The sequence below is a fragment of the Aquila chrysaetos genome, chromosome 8 (genome assembly GCF_900496995.4).
Source record: "Aquila chrysaetos chrysaetos chromosome 8, bAquChr1.4, whole genome shotgun sequence".
NCBI lineage: Eukaryota > Metazoa > Chordata > Aves > Accipitriformes > Accipitridae > Aquila > Aquila chrysaetos.
Window position 1 is genome coordinate 44,258,186 of NC_044011.1, and position 17,626 is coordinate 44,275,811.

The following is a 17,626-nucleotide window of genomic DNA, read 5'->3' on the forward strand; positions in this document are numbered from 1 at the left end:
CCCCCCCCAATGGGGGGGGTGGGTGGGCTGCTGGCGTTTGGCCCATCCCTCGCAGCTCCGCCGATGGGTCCCGGGTCCTACCCGCCACCGTCCCCCGGCCGCCAATGAGCACGTACCTGTCAACGGAGCTCCTGCAGGGTAAGGACTGGCTTTGCTCTCATCGCTCACCTACGTTCGTCGGAAGCGGCGCGATCGGGAGCCTCCTTCCAGCGACAGAGCATCTTCTCCGTCACCTCGTAACGATGCCCACTCCGACAACTAAACTTACCCGTGTGAGAGACGCCTCTGCCGACGACGCCCTCCTAAGGGAGCTTCGCTCCCGTCGCAATCTGACGGTGCGCGACACGGGCAAAACATCGTTGTCAAAGGCCAAAGGTGGCGAAGCCCGAGAGCAAAAAGAGCCGCGACCCTCGGCATCTCCCCAGCACGGCTACCGCCCCACCCTGAAAACTCACGGCTTGCGGGGCAGGCCGTGTTCCCCACTGCCCAGGGGATGCCCCATCTTTCTGCCCCATCAACCAGGACAAAACGTTCAACAAGCTCCCCTCCTAACATGGGACTTGCACCTTGCTGGCTCAGACACAACCCAGATGATGGGCATCGCCTGTGGGTGCCCGGTCTCCTTGTCGCCACGTGCCGCCGACGGAGCTGCTGAGCAGATGACGGTCCCCGTTTCCCTAGGGAAATCCCAACACCGGCGTTCCTCGGCCATACATTCCCAGAATGGTAAGGCCGCCGGGGGCACCCAGGGCGACCGTGGGGGAGTGGGGGCTGCCAGACTAGCCCAGACCCAACAGAGTCTCCCTTCTGATGTGCGAATGAAAAGCCCGGTCCTGAGAGGTTTATCCCCGAAACCCATGACAAACCGCCCTGCCACCGGCGGCGGGCACTCGTGCGCAGCACACGGCAAAGTTGACGGCTCCGGTCCCAGCACCGCTACAAGCTGCTGCAACTTCATGCGCCGCAGAGGCCTCTGCTGTCCCCCTCGAGGACCCTGGCTGAAAGGTAAGTGCTTCCAAAACCCAGCAGCCTCCCCAGAAGGGGGTCCAGGATGGGAAACCATCTCTGCTTTGAGCGTCTCCCCCTCTCCAAAAAAAACCCAAAACCCCATTGGGGAGCCGGGACTCATGCAATACAACTACAGGCACTGGTAAGTGACGCTCACTTCATCCACGGGTGCATCCCGCCACCGTCCAGTCCTCGCTAACGCTTCCCATGCCAGTTCCGCTCGGCATCTGGCGATGGACCCACCTCCGCTCGAGAGAAACACCTACATACGCCTCGTCCACATCGTCCCTTTTCATACCATCACCGAGCGCCAGGGAGGGGACAAGGCCCGTTCCAGCCGCGAGCCCGGCCACGGGGTGCCTGCTGGCTCCCTTACCGGTCCGGGGAGGATTTGCTCCGCAGCCCTGCTGACGCCTGACCCACGCCCAAGGATGACAACTTTGGCCACTACATCCAGAGGGCTGGAGGGCATGTTTCAGGCCATGATCTCTGTCCCTCCCTGCCACTGAGAGACACCCGTATGTACTTCAATAAATTACTACATAAATGCATCCATTGAGCAGCGTCGCTCTCAGCCGTCAAACCCTGCCATCGGATGCTCCATGACCTCTCACCTAGAGCACCAAAAAATTTCCAACAGAGAGAGGGCGAGGGCAACGGCCCCCCCCCTTAGCTTCCATATGCCGTCCCACCCTTGACCCATGCCCAGCAGTCCCGTCCCTCACATAGGATGTTCTACGAAGCCTTGGAGCTCGGCTCTTCCCTCGCCCTGTGCCGGCGTCGCTCGGCCGCTGCGTCTCGCACCGCCAGGCGACTCCTTACCGTCCGTTTTGCGCTCTCCCCATTCTCCGTGCTTGTTGCTCCGTTGATGCAAATTCATCGTAGGGTCAAGAAATAAAAAAAACCCTGCAAAACAGTCCCGCCATCGCTAACCATCGTAGCGATGTAGCTAACCATTTGTAGCTTCCGATCCTACAAAAACGTGCCGGCGGCTCAAAGAAGCCGGCGCCCCAGAGGCCACGGTCAAGGCCGAGGAATATATCCGCTAAGTAAGCTGCTGCACACCAGCAAAGAAATCAAGATGCCGGCCGAGACGAGACCGACGTGGCCCACCTACGCCCAAACTCCGGCTTTGCACAGGGGTGCCCGGCTTCCTATGCCTGCCTCGCATCGCTGCGTCTCTCCTTCCCGCGGGACTCGCCGTGAGCATCCCCCGCGACGTTGCGTTACCGGGGCGGAGGGCTACACGGAAAGCCTTTGGGGCCCCGGGGCAGGATCCTGCGTGGGGGGAATAGGGTGGAGTGGCACCCCAACACCCTCCCCATCTACTCACCAAAGCCTTACCTGCATCCCCGTCGGGCTTGCCGGCGAGGTCCGGGCGCCATCCCTCCGACATCGTCCCGGCCCGTTAACAACAATTCGGTGTTCCCACCCGGAGTCCCTCCCCCGGTGTCCCTCCCGGTCCCCGGCGGCGCGGGGGGAGAGTGCGGGGTGGCCCCGGCGGCAATGAGCACCACAACCAGACGGAGCGGCCACATGGAACAATCGTTTTAATGGATAGGCAGAGAGAGCCCCCTCGCCGCCCGCCCGCCCGCACCCGGGCCCCCCAGCGTGCCCCCCGCCGTTGGCCGCGGGGAAGGAAAGGAAACCAAGGGAGGAAAACCGACCGCAGGGGAGACGCCCGCCGAAACGTATGGCGAGTCGACCGGTCCCGCATTTCGGCTGACAGCTTGGCCACGGGAGGAGCGGCCAGGTGCCGATCGCTTCGCCTTCTTTTCCTTATTTCTTTTTGTTTTGGTTTGGTTTTTTTATATATATATATACACACACACGCGCACACACACACACGTATACATACATATATATATATATATATAAAAAAATATAAAACGGAGCTATATAGATCTCCCTCTGTCCCTCGGTTCGTTTTATTCCACCGCGAAGGGGCCGGGGCCGCACGGCGAAAGGCGACGGTGAGGGGCCCCGGTCCCCCGCGGGCCTTCGTCCCCACCGCGCCGGTGACCCGAAGGCGGAAAGGCGAGGGGGTTTGGGGACGCGTGGACCAAGACGCTCGCCTCGTCTTGTCGAGGACCGATACACACCTAACTCCATATACAGCATGCAGTAATGGCAGCGGAAGGACCCTGCTGGGAACCGTGGCTAGAACGCTAACAACAAAAAAAAAATTATATATATATATATGTATATTTATATATACTGTATATATATATCCCATAAAAAGATTCAGCGTCTCCCTCCGCCTCGACGCGCGGCCAGCGTCGCCCGCGCCCTCAGCAGGAACTGTTCGGACGACCGCTTTTTAGGCCGGTTTTGGGGGGGGGTTCGGCGCGGGATTCCTCCTCCTCCATGCCGACTCGCCGGGTTCACAAACCTCCTCGGCCAGTCGCCTCCTGGGCTGAGCGGCGCTCGGCGAACCGACTTCTTCTCTCTGCTGGCTCCCCCTCTCTTTTCTGGGTTTGTTTTTTTTTCTCTCCCCCCCCCCCCCCCCCCCTTCTTTTTTGCATTTCTGTTGTTTAGGAACTAAGAGTTCTAGGTTCATACCAGAAAATACAATTAATAAAATTAACCATGACTCAGAACCCCTTATCATTCACGATGCCCACGGGTGGTACGATGAATGCGTGGCTCGACGCCGGTCTCCTTCCGCCCTTTCCGTTCGTGGCGGTGTGATAACTGTTGAAGATCTATATATCTATACATATATATATATATATGTATACATGGATATATATATATATATTCAGAAACACAAATGGCGGCACGGTCCACGAGAAGACGGGGAAATCTCGGCAAAGAAAAAAACCGTCGCGTCCGGACGGAGGGGTCCCTGCGGGAGGGAGGGAGCAGGCGGGCAGGGGCGGCGAAGGGGACGGGTTGGGGGGGGAGCGGGGGGGGGGTTATGGCGCGGGAGGGAGGGGTGGGAAGTGCCACACCCCAACTGCCCCGCCCATCCTCCACAGTGGCCCGCGGCAGAGAGCGGCGAAAACGGGGGGAAAAAGGGGTGGGAGGCAAAAAAAAAAAAAAAAAAGGGGGGGGGGAAAGAAAAAGACTCGGTCGCGTTGCATCTTCAGCAGGAAGCCTGGGATTTTTTTTTTTTTTTTTTTTTTCTTTTCTCTCCTTTCCAAATTCCCGTTGCATTTTTTTTTGCGTGTTTTTCCTCTCTCCCCCTCCCCCGGGTGGCCTGGCCGGATACTCTCTCAATTCTTATGATTATTTTCGGAAACGGTGAACACTTCTTCTTCTTCCTCCTCTCCTTTCTGCGTGCGCTTGCCGGCTGTGGTCGTCGCCGCCACTACTCTGCGGGCCGGCTCTCGGGTCAAAACTGGCGGGCGAGCTGGGCGAGCGGGAGGGCCAGCAGCCACGCGCAGCCGCCTCGCCGCCACGCACCGTTGTTCCCGTCATGCACTGCGCCGGGACCTGCGGGAAGGGAGAGGAAACGCCCGCGTGGTTAGCCACAAAGCCAGCAAAAACCAGAAAACACAAAACAAAGGCAACAAAACCACAGCGTTTGGGCCCCCGCTGCTATTGCACGCGGCGGCATTGCCCCGTGCGAGGGCGTCCTCGACGGCACGGTGCCGGCCGTCCCCGCTGACCCCAGTCTTTGGGATGCGACCCCCCCCGCGGTCCCGCTACACCCTGTCCCCAGCACGTCTCCCGCTCGTCACCGCCAACCAACCTCCTCCAAGCCCCTTCGCCCCGCTCCAAAATCTGAGTTTCCAGATGCGCTTGTAGGGGAGATGACAGCTTTTGCCCAGCACCACCCACGTTCTGCCAGCCCCAGTGAGCCAGCACAGGGGCAAACTCCCCATCTTTCCCCGTGGGTCTTCCTCGGGGGGGGGTAGGATAACCGGCTGCCCGCCCGGCGCAGACACCGTCGGCAGCATTATGCTCGGCCCTCGGCGCTCGCCCCCAGAGCTCGCGTGGGGTTCGCAGCTGGTAATGTGCTCTGCCCGCGGGGCCGGCCCGTCTTGGGAAGAACAAGATGGGATGAGGAGGGCGGTCGAGAAGAGCCGAGCCCATCCGCGCCTCTGTGGGTCACAGTGGGTGAGGAGCTCACAGCTCACCATGGGAAAAGGATGCAGAGATTGGCCGACCCGGCAGCTTTCACCAGAACACCCCAAATCGTTGGCCCAGGGGAACGTGAGGCTGGGAAAAGATCTCGGGAAGGCATCCAGGCCGGCACCCTGCCCACGAGGTCCGATTGACCCGCGTTTTTTTGAAACCCCGGGACGTGTGCCCTCGCTTCGAAGCCCGACTGGGGCGCTGAGGGCCGTTAACCATTGGGTCTCCCACCAGTAGCCCTCTTCCAACACACTCACGGATGCCTCGCGATGCTTCCCGCCTAGCCACAAATCCTGGCGCGGCCGGGAAGCCACGCGCAAGGGCGGATCCGGAGACGCGATCATCTCCGTGCTACCTCCGTAGCCCTCCCGACAACCTACCCTACAACGACCCCTACAAGTCATCCTGCGGGCTGACTGCTGAACGCGTCACAAATGAAGCCGCCCAGCTACAAAGCCCCAAAATTGAGATAACGCCAAGCCAGCTGGCCGGCCGGTAAGATGGCACGGCAGAGCGCTGGCCGCTCTGGCCACGAGTAACACTGCTGAGAGGACTAGACGCCTCTCCACCCCTACCGCATCCCGGAAAAAAAGCAGTAGAAGCATCCCAGAGGAGGAAGGGCCCGCCCCAAGACCCATTTAAGCAGCAACGCGGGGAAAGCGGACCGCGGAGACGTCGCCGCTTTCGCCCTGGCGATGGGGAGGAGGGCGCAGCTGCGACGGGGTGGGAGCGGGGTGTGCGGAGGCCACGGACCACCACCAGATGGGCACAGAAGGCTGGCGGGGAGGAGGCGGGATGGGAGGGCAGCCGGACAACGGCGAGAAAGCCCTAATCCATCGCTATAGCAGCGGGAGCGGCGGGATCCCGGGGCGGGAAGTCGAGGCGGCGGGTGCCGTGGTTCCCGCCGGGACGGGAGCCGGAGGGGCCCGTGGGGAAACGGGGCGGGGGGAGCACTGGCGTTGCGGGGGTCCCCGATTTACTGACCTTTCCAGGGTGTCAGAGCGGTAGTTGTCTCTTCTAAAAATTAAAGAACAAGCGAAAGTTAAGTCAAAAGGGCAATGGAAAGCTCAGCCTGCCCTCGACCCAAGGCCGGGAAAAACAAACGGATGGGGCACCGAGCGCGCTGCTGCTGCCCAAATCGCGCCCCGCTCCTCCGGGGCCACGGTCCCCTCGTCCAGGAAGAGTGCCGCGTGAGCCGAGCCGCCTGCGGGACCCCAGACCCGGGGGGGGGCCCTGGCGAAGTCCATGGTCGCACCCCGAGTGAAAAGCAAAGCGCGGGGGCTGCCGTTCGGGGGATTTTGGGGGCACAGCTCTCCCCCACGCTCCTCCCGTTCCCCTCCGGCACGGGATTGCCACCCGTTGCTCTCGATAACCCCGCAATGGCCCAAACGCATTTATCACCCGACATCGGCCTCTGGGAAGAGACACGGACCACGCGACGGGGGAGAGGTGGAGGGCTTTTCTTTTCCCCAACTTCACAAAACAATGCGGTTTTGCCAGGCGCTCTGTCACATCACAGACAGTGCCGAATGGGCCGCTGGCCTATAATAACAAGTGCTACACGTTAAATAAAGCGCCGGTTGACCTCCCCGAAAAATTAGATTAAAAAAAGGATTAAAAGATGTACACTAAGTCAGCCTCTGTCACAGAGTGCCGGAAAGGCTCACGTCACAGTACCCACACGGATCGATTCTCCGTTTGCAGGGGAGGGGAAACTCCGAAACACTCGCTCGGCTTTGGGGAAAAGGGGATACTTACAAAATTGTACCCTGGAACCTCACAGGTGAGATGTTTCTTGGGCTACAGGTAGCGCAGCCATCGTACGCGATGTGTTAATGGCCAGACTGAAGGCGCCGGTTAATTTGGGACTGGTGAGCTCGGCCCCATGACGCTCGATAGTGGCACGCGGGGCTGACCACGTCGCTGCCGATTGCGGTGGGGTGTGTGTGCGCGTGTGGTTCCCGGCGGCACTGGGGAGCCCCGCACCGGGAGATGGGGGAGGCCCGCATGTCACGGTCCCCTCGGGTCCGTGGCAGGTGAGGGCGGCCTGAGGAGACTCAATTAATAAAGACGGAAAGGATCGTTAAATGGACGTGGCTTTATGGAAGCAACGGGTGGTCAAAGGACTCCTGTTTTGTTGGCCGAAGGGAGTCACCATCAGACCAACAAAGCTAAGGGGCATGGCAAAATAAGCTTAGACTTCTGTGGGATGCTGCACCGCGTCCTGCCCAACGCTGCCGCCACTGTGGCACGAGTTCTACAAAGCATCCTTTGTGGTTAGAAACCAAATAACTAACAGCTCTGACAAAGCCATCGGCAGAGACAAGTTGTCTTTGCTTTTGGCAGCTTTTCATCCAGTTTGCGTCTGCAGATGCCAAACCGAGGTCCCACACTACTTCAGATTTTAACGTCGTAAACCCGTAGGGAGCCTATGACATCAAAGCTAAGGATGTATGTGTGGCTCAGGCTACGTCGGGCGCTTGGCACAGCCGCCCTAAGGCGGTGGCACAGACGGAGGTGGGCCTGGATGGCTCCGCAGTGCTGGAGGCATCGGTCCCCCTAAAAAAAGGGGTTACTGGGGACACCGATGACAAGGAAGGCTGGCGGGGAAGAGAACCGAGATAGTTCCTAGGCGACGCTAACGACAGCTTAACAGGCAGGTAAAGACGCTAACATTCATCTCTTACAGCACAGACTTTTTTGGGGGAAAAAACGGTTGTTAGGCTCGTTAACATCCAAGGTTAGCTCTATATCGGGGCCGGAGGCACGGAGCCGAGCGTCTGAGATGGGATAGACTCCGATGCCATGGCGGCTCGGGGGAACTGATGCCGACGGCAGGTGAGGATGAGTCCCTTCTGTGATGCCACCCCCGTGGCGAGGCTCAGCACGGCCCCGTGGCCGAGAAGGGCAGCCCCCAGGAAAGCCCAGCATCCTCCGCTCTCCCTAGACGAACCGGTTCCCTGGCCCGGGGCTCCCTGGGACTGCATCCAGCCCCTCCCCGAGGACGGTGAGAAGCGGACATCGCTTCCCAGGGCCTCAGCACGCCTCCCGTGCCACGCTGCTCCGGCACGCCGAACGACCCGACGCGTAACTTTGGGACTGCCCGCTAGCCCTGCATGCTTTGCGCTGCCGAGAGCGCGGCCTGCTAGCCCCGAGCCGCCCCACCAAGGGGTCTGGGGATGAGGAAGGCTCGTCTCTCCCTCTGCTCGCCTCTGACCATACAACAACAAGAGGCAAGGAGAAGACAAGGCCAAACAGCCGGGTAGCAAAGAGGAGAATGACGTCGGGGGCACATCGGGAGAAGAGGGAGGTCCCCGAGTCCTACTTCTCCCGTACACTTCGGCACTGAGGACCGCCTGCCCCGCATCCCTGGTGGGGAAATATCCCTGTGGCAGCAGCCAGGGACAAGGTCTGCCATCCACCTCCAGGTCTCGGCGGCTGTGACAGGGATCCGGGGAGCGTGGCCCCCTGCTCTGGCTCTGCCGCCGCCCGAAAAGGCTCGACAAACACGTTGAGCGATCGACACCCATCCCGGCTGCAACTGGTGTCAGACGGACGCGTCGCTCTCATCCCAGCTCCAGCAGACAGAGAAAACAGACCCCGGAGGAGGGTACAGAGATGCTCCCCCTCCCCGCCCTCTGCACCCTCCCATCTCCCTCTGGCACCATCAGGAAGAACGCAGCTGCTTGGCGGAGGCGGAAAACGTGACCTGGAAGGCGGCGGAGCCACGGGGGGCTGCTTACTCTTGGGTGGGCACGGGGGCGTGCCGCGCGGCAGCCCGCGGTGCGGTCCCGCGGGTTTGCCGCAACGACCCCAAGCGCCATCTCTCCTCCCGACGTTCGACATGGGAGGACGCCTTCAAACGGAGGCTCTCCTAGGGTTTCGTCGGAGCGAGAGGACAGAAACCCGCAGCTGAGTCCCAACTTTGCATCGATGGTGGACCCCAAACGCGGTGCCGAACACCTCTCAACAACGGCAGATGCGGGACCCGAGCCTGCAGTTATGCTGGGAGGCTTTCCTCTTTCCTCGGGCTCACCGCAGCCTCCGACCCACACCCCGGGGCAGAAAGGATCAGTGGCGAATGCACCTCTCCCCCAAAAGGCAGAAAGAGACCCGTGCCGCGTCTCGTACATGGGCCGTCTCACCGTTAAGCCGGGCCCCCTCCCTTGGCTGGGTCCCTCGGCGCTACTCACCGTAGAGGATCATGCTGGCGTTGGTGTTTCCTAGCTGGTTGGAGGCTACGCAGGTGTAGTTGCCGTAGTCCTGCTCGGAGACGTTGAAGAAAGTCAGTCTGGAGAAGAAGGCTTTGTTCTCCACTTTCAGTCCTTTCTGTCCCTCAGCCAGCCTGGGAGAAAAGCAGAAGGGGAAAGGGTCACGGGGTTGGCGTCGGGAGGAGAAGTGCTTGCCATTTTCCGTGACCCGCTATCCCCTGGTCCCACCTGACGGCGGGGATGTCGACCTTGGGGAAAGACCAGGCGTGAAGAGGAAGAAGGGGAGGTAGTGGGAGATATACGGGAGATGGATGCTGCTCTGCTGGGTCTCGTCCCTCAGCTGCTGGCCTGCACCGTCCTCACGACATCTGGAGGCATCCTCACAGATGCAGAGTTGCCACCAAAGGGGATGGCTTTGGGACTTGCCAAACGGCGTGCAGGGGGTGGGATGCTCCAAACCTGCACACGCGCCCAAGGAGGCTACCCGAGAACGGCTCCTTCCCGCTTGGCGGAAGAGCTGGGTTTCCCTCTCCCATCGGCCTTGAGGGCTCCTCGGTCCTCCCGGCTCTGCGGGACGCCTTCTCGCACCTTCCCCTTCCCTGATCCCCGCCGGCTCCCCGCGTGCCCCCAACGGTGCTGGCAGCATGCACGGCAAACCCCTTTGGCAGACCTGAACGCCCGTGCCGCGGCAGGCTCCGCGCTGTGCGGCGGGGAGGCACTTCTCAGCCGGCGCGAACGCCGAAGCCTGAACCGAGCACGTCAACTTCCCCGAACTGGCCTCCCCCTCCTGTGCCTCCGCTCCTGTGGCTCTTTTACTGGCGAATTCCTCCTGGGAGGGGCCGGATCACCATCGTCACCCCTACCGGGCTCCGACCGCCGATCCGGCCGCCGCTTCGCGGGCCCTTGTGATCCAGCCTACTTCCGAGCAAAGCCTTTCACCTGCCACCCAAACGTCCCCCACTAGATATGCTCCACCTGCTCCTTTCCTCCCAAAACAGGCAAGGCAGGTGGCCCCAGCCTCCCCTCTAGCTGCCATGGTGTCTTTTTCGGCTAAACCGTGCCTCCTTATTAGCGACCTAAGTGGCTCGTCCTGTGTCGGGCTACACCACGGCCCCTCCGGGCCTCCCGGAGAGAAGCAATGCAAAACTAGGTTAAAAAACTTTGCCCGGGGTCAGAGACAGACATTTGCTCCAGAGTGGGACCCTAGCCTGGGCTGCACCGCTCCCCTCCTCCGTCCCCCAGCCACGTCCCCGTGCCGCTGCTCAGGTGGGACGTGGGAGCTGCCGGTCAACCTAAAAGGGCGACTTTCCCCACCACGCCGGGCAGGCCGTCTCTGCAGCGTAGCGAACCCTGTCTCTCGACCAACACCGCGTTTCTTTTGCCTTTCCAAGAGCGAGGGGCCGACGCTGCCTTCCGGCCAAAGCATTTAAAAAGATGACGGGGGTTTCATCCGTGCCCAAGTGCTTGGGTTCGCGCTGCCAATATCGCTGTCGGCCATTACGCTTCACCCAAGCGGGGACTGACCGTGAGACCATAAACCAGAGGCACGGGCAGCGGTGATCCTGCCTGCGCTGCCTACCCAGATGGAGGCCAAAACCCAGCTGGCGGAAAGACGGTCCTGGAAAAATGCCCCCCTCAACTTCACCTCGTCTGTTTTCTGCCGCGCCAAGTTCAATAGGAAGACCTGGCCTGCTTTTAATAGATACCGAGCGGCGGCAGCTCCCGCCGATCGGCACGACCCGCTGCCATCGGAGGGGACCTGCCTCGGTGTCTGAACCCAGCTTGCATCGAGGGTTATCGGGGATTTGTCCGGTTACCGCGGCCCCATTGCCGAGACAGGCCCAGTCAGCCGATTCCAAAGCCGGTGGCACCGGGCACGGCTTCCACAGGGTTGGTGGGTGCCCTCCCATTTTGCATCCCCTCCGCCCCAGGCTCTTACCGCTTGTCGTCTTTGTACCACTGGAAGTCGGCGGAGGGGACGGCAGAGGCTTCGCACAGCAGGATGCCCTTCTGCCCCACCGGCACCCCGGTGCTCTTCGCGTCCGAGATGTATGGTGGGTCTGCGGGGAAGATGGGAGTTTGGGTTTGGCGCCTGGCAGCCTTGGGGCGTCCTACCCCCTCCCCTTGCTCCTCAAGCTCCCTTTTCTTTCCCCACACTTAGGAAGGAGCCAAAATCATCTCTGAAGCCATGCCCGGCTTCTGCCGCTCCGGTGCTGCCGTCCGGGGGTTTTTGGGCTCACGGGGGACCCCACGCTGTGGCCCGGCGAGGGCTTCTCTGAGAACTGGAGCCCCCCGGCTCTCAGGCAGCACATGTGCCCCCGTGCTAACCCCGAGCAGCTGAAGGGGCGGCTGGAGAGGGGCGGCCAGAGAGGGGTGTAGGAAGGTCTTCACCTCTGTCTCCGAGCACGAAATATGCCGCTTTCTTCCTTGCACTCTTTCTTTCTCTCTCTCATTTTTTCTAAAGGAAAAAAAATTCCTATTTACCGCTCACTTCTCTCCCCTCCCCAGAGGCTATCAGCACAGCGTCTCACCATGGGTGGAAAACCCAGGTGGATGGAGATGGCTGAGGAGGAGGCGGTGCAAAAAAACCATGGAGCTTGAAAAGAAGGGGAAAAAAGGGCAAACCACCACCCACTTGGAAAAACCGCTGCCGCCCGTCTCGCTCCAGGACCCAAAGGCTGGGGTTGCCCAACTTCCCACCACCAACATCCCATTCCCTCGCGAGGGAGCACGGCGACCCCGTCCCCCGACACCCCCCGGGCTACTCACAGTTGACGGTGACTTTGACTCGCTGGACGACGGGCGCCGCCACGTCGTTGGAAGCGCTGCACTCGTACTCGCCCGACTGCTCCCGCGTGATGCCCGTGATCTCCAAGTACTCATCCTCGCTGATGAAGCCCACGGCTGTAGGGGTGGAGGGAGAGGGCCGTGAGTGACGGGGAGGCGCAGCGAACCCACGCCCGCCGGCTGGTCGCCATCTGCAACCGTGTCGCGTCACCCTAGGACGCCCACCCTGCAAGGCCCAGCCCCGACACGCTCACGTGCCCGTGCTCTGCCGTCCTGAGAAAACCCCTGCCAGAAAGGCGTCCACAAGCACCGGATCTCCGCGGTGGCCCCAGCGCCGCCGAGAGCCTCACTTGCCGGTGATGAGGTCCCCAACGTGCGCGCGGGGCGGGCGAAGCAGTCCTCGACAAACCTGCGCCCCGCTACGATGACCCAAAATCATCTCTCCTTGGTGTCTACACATCACACCCCACCCTCCTGCCGGGAGGCACCGCTGGGCTCGGCTGGCTCTACGTAGACACCTCTAATTTTTCAGCTTCGATTAACTCACAGGCACTTTATGCCCATTAGTCACGGCACCAACATCGCCCTTTGGCCGAAATGCTTTGTCCCTGTGCTGCTCCAGGCTCGTTTCTGCATTCCCCACAGTGGGCTGCGCTCACCCCCCTCTCCTCCACCTGAGCCGGGCTGCGCCGCAGCTCCTGCTTTCGCTCGAAGCCGGGCAGATGCGTTCGGCAGCCTTTCCTTTCATCCAGCATCTTAAACCCCCTCCACGTTTCTTCCAAGAGCTCGCTTTGCTTCAAAGCGCTCCCAGAAACCCACGGCACTCGGCCGGCGAGGCGCAGGTGTTGGGCTGTGATAGTCTCCGGGTTGACGGAGATTGCGGCGTTACAACAAACGCAGAGTTAAATAAAGAGATCCAGCTATTAGGACGTGTCCACCACACGTCCTGGAGAAACGCCGAACAAATGGCGCGAGCGGGTTTTCAGCAGGCCCCAGACGGGATGACTTCCCCCTTCCTTTCGTTTACGTCTCCCCGTCAGATCTCCTGCAGCTGAGATGCTGTAATTACCGTGCAAAGCATCTCGGAGACCGGTGTCACGCTTAATATTCCTATAAATTTTAAACGGTAGTCCTCGGTACATATGTGTGGCAATCGGTGTCATATTTTAATTAGGCTTGCCCTACACCATCTGAAATTAATAATAGCTCGAATTACCAGTGTAATTTATAAATTAACATCACTGCAGCATTAGGAAATAAATTAGCTCTGGACAGCTGTTTCTGGGAGCGAGTGCCAACGGCAGAGAGGCCGAGCGCAGGTCCCCAGTCCCCGGGGAACACGGCAAGCTCGGCCAGCAGAGCCGGGTGATCCCACACTTGCCCTCGCTCCCCGACTGGCTACCGCCGTCTCCGCGCTAGCGCGACCCGATGGGCTACGGCTCACCGCGCTCGACTGGCCGGCCGTCTGCGTCTCGCTCCTAACAAATGCGTGCAAAACGTACGCGCGGGAGGCTCCCGTCAGGGCACGCGCCGCCTGCGTCCCGCCGGCTGATACTTTTATAGCGTCTCTCCCCGCAGTACATCAATAGCGAGCGCGGTCATGTGCTACCGCCCGCCAAGGCGGCCATCTGGAAAGCACGCGTACGTGGGGGTTTGCGGATGGGGTCCCGAGCCGGTTTCCGTAACGCCCCTGCACAGCTCGACACGGCGAGCTCCTGCGGCGAGCGCTCCGGGCATCCGCTGGGATCCTGCTGCTGTGATCCCGGGTGCCGGCGCCGTCGGCTCAAACTAGCGCAAACGCGCTCAGCCGCAACGAAACCGCGCCTCGGCTCTCCCCCGTGACGGACCTCGTGGCAGCCACCTCTCCACGGCAGCCCCTGGGACTCGGCATGTCCGCTGCTCCCTCGCGCATCCGCACGCTCGGCAGCCGAACCGAGGACCCCGTGGACGCATCCCGCCGTCCCGGGCGCGCCTAACTGGGAAGGCGGCCCCGCGCCGCCCTGTGAGATTCGGAAAGGGGTGAAGCGAGTTTTCCAGTGCAACCTGCCGTGATAAATTGCTGCCACCCACCCGCGTGCCCTCGGCCCCGCGCTGAAATTCCCTCCCAAGCAGTTCACGGTCCAAACGGCCGGGCTCGTCGTTACTTAGCGGAACCGAAGGGCAAGATACGAAGGCATTACCCCAAAATCAATATCCTTCGGAGACACAAAAATTGCAGCGTTACATACATCCACCAGGCCCGCAGCACCAGGCGCTGCAAAAAAAAGGAGTGAAGGCGGAAAACAAAATATCCCTTTTACGGCTGACCTAGAATCGGCTTCTCTGTAGCACAGCGCTGCCTGCCGATAAAATAACGACACGGCCGGCGGCCTTCAGATGCTCCGTGCGCAAATCTGACTCAGGTTTGTGCAGAGCCTCAGATAACATGCCGCTTCCTAAACAACCAAAGGCGCTTCCTTGAGCGCGCCGGAGCCGGCTCACACGCGGGAATAACGAGCTCTCGCCTTAGCAGGCGTCCCTGGTCCGATCTGCAAGCAAAGCGGCTGGAGCGCGTTTCGTTACCCAGCAAAAGGCTTCATTAAAGTAATTGCAAGGGGCGGCTTTCCACCCGCAAAAGGTCAGGAAATTGAGAAATGAAGGCTTCCTCTTCAGGCGTAGCGCGGAAGTCTGATACGCGCACGCAGTAATTGGCTGACGGAAAGGCAGAGTGCGAAGAGGTCAGGGTGTTGGGGTCTGGAGCGCTTCCATGGCGGTGCCTGCGGGATTTCGGCTACAGCCCGTCGACCCCAACGTGCGGAGCCCGTCCTGGACCAAAATGGGAGGCTTTGGGCCAGAGTTGACACCTGCTTTTGCCCTGAGCACAATCTGGTGTTGTTCGTGCTCTGATGACGATAGCGTTAGGAAGATGCTAGAGGCTCCGGCCGGATCCTGCTTCCTTAGCGCCAGCTATTCCTATCTCAAGGAATAAAGCAACATGAGGGATCGCTGCCCCAGGGGCACCGCTTCACGGGACATCCGCCGTGTGCCCCCCATCCCCTCCCGCACAAGGGGCTTCACAGGAAAATCGGGTCCGTAAAGCCGCTTCGCCGCTGCCTGCGCTGCCGGATCCCATGTCAGCCGAGGGGCAGACCGAGCGTAACCGGCCGACCGCTCAGCTCCCTGGCCTCTGCATTTTTGCCTATTTATAATGGGAAGTCTTTTTGATAGTTGGACAAATCCCATTCATTAGTGACTGCCAGGAACGAGAAACCGAATAGACGGGACCCAGGGAGCGGGGCCAGGGTTAAGCAAACACAGTCCCGAAGCGCAGACCTTGCTTTATAGAAAGCAACGGGGTGTCCATGTCACTGTGGCTGCTGGGGTCCCTTGGGGCTGCCAGGGCTCAGGAGGGACATTTATCTGCTCACCGGGTTGCACGGGGACACAGATGCTGCTTTGGGGGACCCTCAGCTCCCCTGGCCTAGAAACAACGCAAGCCCCAGCCCAGATTTCAAATGGGCATTACTTTTCCAATCACTCTGACGTATATCGGGCCCTTTGGGATTGCTCCCACCGCTCGCCCGAGGCTGGAGCTGGAGCAGGGCAACGGGCACCCAAATACCGTGGTCCCTACCTCCGAGAGCGCCCGGAGCTCGGGGATGCTCGAGATAGCGCTGGTCTGGGGCCCCGCAGCTCTGGGAGCTCCACCGGAGGTACCGGTCCCGCTCCGCCCAAATCGACGGTGGGAACTCTTCAAGGCTGTCTCTGCTTGAGCACAATTAGGAGCTGAAATATTGCGGGAATTAACGGGAGAGCTCTCTCATCTCCTCAGGAGCTAGAAAACTGCCACAGCCAGCACCCATCATCATTATTATTAATACTAAGAGTGTAATACAGGCCAGAAATGGAACAGCCACGGACTAGGCAAAAGCGTACTCCTCGCTCATCAGCCGAGGATGACAAACTAACCTGGCGCGAACCAGGGAGATGGAAAACCGGAGCCTGAATCCACCTGCTCGGTGAGTGGGAGCCTGTGTGCAGACCGCCACGTGCTCCATAGGACTTGCTCTGCCAGACCTGCATCTCTGCAGATCTCCGTAAAAAACCTCAGGGAAGGGGAAGCACGAGCACAAAGGAGCAAGGGGGAAAACTCAGCCTGGAGCTGCGAAATAGCCAAGAGAGACTCGACACATAACGAATGGCCCACATCATGAACAGAGCTGGGGAGCTCGGCAGCATTCGGTGTGGCATTTGGTGTGGCATTCGGGAGCCTCCAGCCGGAGACAGCCGAGTGCCATGGCAGTGAGCAGCCCGAAATACAGAGGTAGAAATAACCAAACCACGTCTCTCACACGGTGCAGATAAGCCACTGCAGGTATGTTAGAGAGATTGCTGTGGCCTCGCACGTCCCTCCTTGCCTTTCTCCATCCCTCACTTCTCTTCCTTTTCCCAGCCCAACTCGTCTCCCTTCTGCTTCCTCCTACCCGTTTGCTTCCATCGAGCCTCTGACAACATAACAACTCACCAGAAAGCGAACACGAGTTCCCAAATTAATTACGTGCCGCCGTCCCCTGGCTCGCCGTTGCGGCCACGCTCAGGTCTCGAGGACATATCGCTTATGGCTTTCCCTGGCTGAACACTGCGTGCCCGCCATGCTGTTAAAAAAGCTTCGCTGAACAGCGAGCGAGGCGGGTCCCAGCACCGCCAGCTCTCCACCACAGCGTCCCGCAGACCTTACCAATGCCCCGCTGCAGCTCCCACCAGCAACCTGTGGTGCCCTGAGCGAGGCAGGCAGCACAGCTACCATTATCGCTTCTGCGCACCACGCTAGCTCCTAAAGATCACAACGCTGGTGAAGTTCTCCCACTCTGCGTGTCGTCTTGCAGGCATCATGAGCACCCGCCCCGGACACCATCGTCTCCTGTGAGAAACAGCCGCAAAGGGACAAGAGCCACATTGCCCCGATTTCTGGAAGGCAAAGCGTGGGAAAACAGACAGACGTACGTACAAGGCGGTGCGGGGATGACACGGACAAGACATCTCCGCGGCTTAGGGAAGCGGTCCCCGCCCCAGCTCTGAGCCATGCGACGTATCGCGCCAACCGGGGCAGCGCGGCATGCAGCTCCCGGCAGCAATGGTGCATCTTTCACGCTGCTGTGTGCCCGTACCAACTCCTTGCGCCTCGGCGATCGAGGCGAGCCAGCCCACCCGTCCAGGGCTGCGATATTTCCGCCGCTAAAACTCAAAGGCGCGACCTCAGCGATCGTCCCGCAAAGGGTTTGGTCTCTGGATGCCCAAAGTCCCAGGGCCGGTCCCGAGGCGCTACCCCGCCTGCTGCACCGCTGCGTTTGCCGGGCACCGAACCGTCTAGTGGGATCAGGCGGAGAAGGAGAATATTTTATGGAGATAATTTTATTAAAATGTTTACAACAATGCAGATATTGACATCTCGGTTCAATCAATAGCACAATTTATTGTCCTTCAAGGTGAACATTAAGCCAAGCTGCCCATTAGTCAATATTTACCTCCAAGGTCTATAAATCTTTATACGGGCTTCA

General features: G+C 60.3%; 2 protein-coding genes across 10 annotated transcripts in view; one reads left to right on the forward strand and one right to left on the reverse strand.

Annotated features, from left to right (window-relative positions):
- The first annotated feature begins 5 nt into the window (after positions 1 to 5).
- LOC115344450 lies at positions 6 to 3,605 on the forward strand. The gene is made up of 2 exons (XM_030021755.2): positions 6 to 1,005; positions 1,145 to 3,605. The coding sequence occupies exons 1-2, from the start codon at positions 105 to 107 to the stop codon at positions 1,156 to 1,158; spliced, it is 915 nt and encodes a 304-aa protein (XP_029877615.1). The 5' UTR covers positions 6 to 104; the 3' UTR covers positions 1,159 to 3,605.
- Positions 3,504 to 17,626, reverse strand: part of LOC115344448 (protein CEPU-1) — a 352,367-nt gene continuing 338,244 nt past the window's right edge. For 8 of the 9 annotated variants that reach the window (XM_030021741.1, XM_030021744.1, XM_030021740.1 and 5 more), the window contains 5 exons: positions 12,072 to 12,206; positions 11,242 to 11,362; positions 9,285 to 9,436; positions 6,076 to 6,108; positions 3,504 to 4,446 (listed from right to left, as the gene is read on the reverse strand). In XM_030021741.1, coding sequence (XP_029877601.1) covers positions 4,346 to 4,446; positions 6,076 to 6,108; positions 9,285 to 9,436; positions 11,242 to 11,362; positions 12,072 to 12,206 — 542 coding nt within the window. In that variant the 3' untranslated portion in view covers positions 3,504 to 4,345. The remainder of the gene's footprint in view (positions 4,447 to 6,075; positions 6,109 to 9,284; positions 9,437 to 11,241; positions 11,363 to 12,071; positions 12,207 to 17,626) is intronic. The other variant, XM_030021742.1, reaches the window with a different exon arrangement.

Bases quoted from the DNA above. Each gene is read 5' to 3' on its own strand.
- LOC115344450 (XM_030021755.2), top strand. From the start codon at position 105: ATGAGCACGTACCTGTCAACGGAGCTCCTGCAGGGTAAGGACTGGCTT.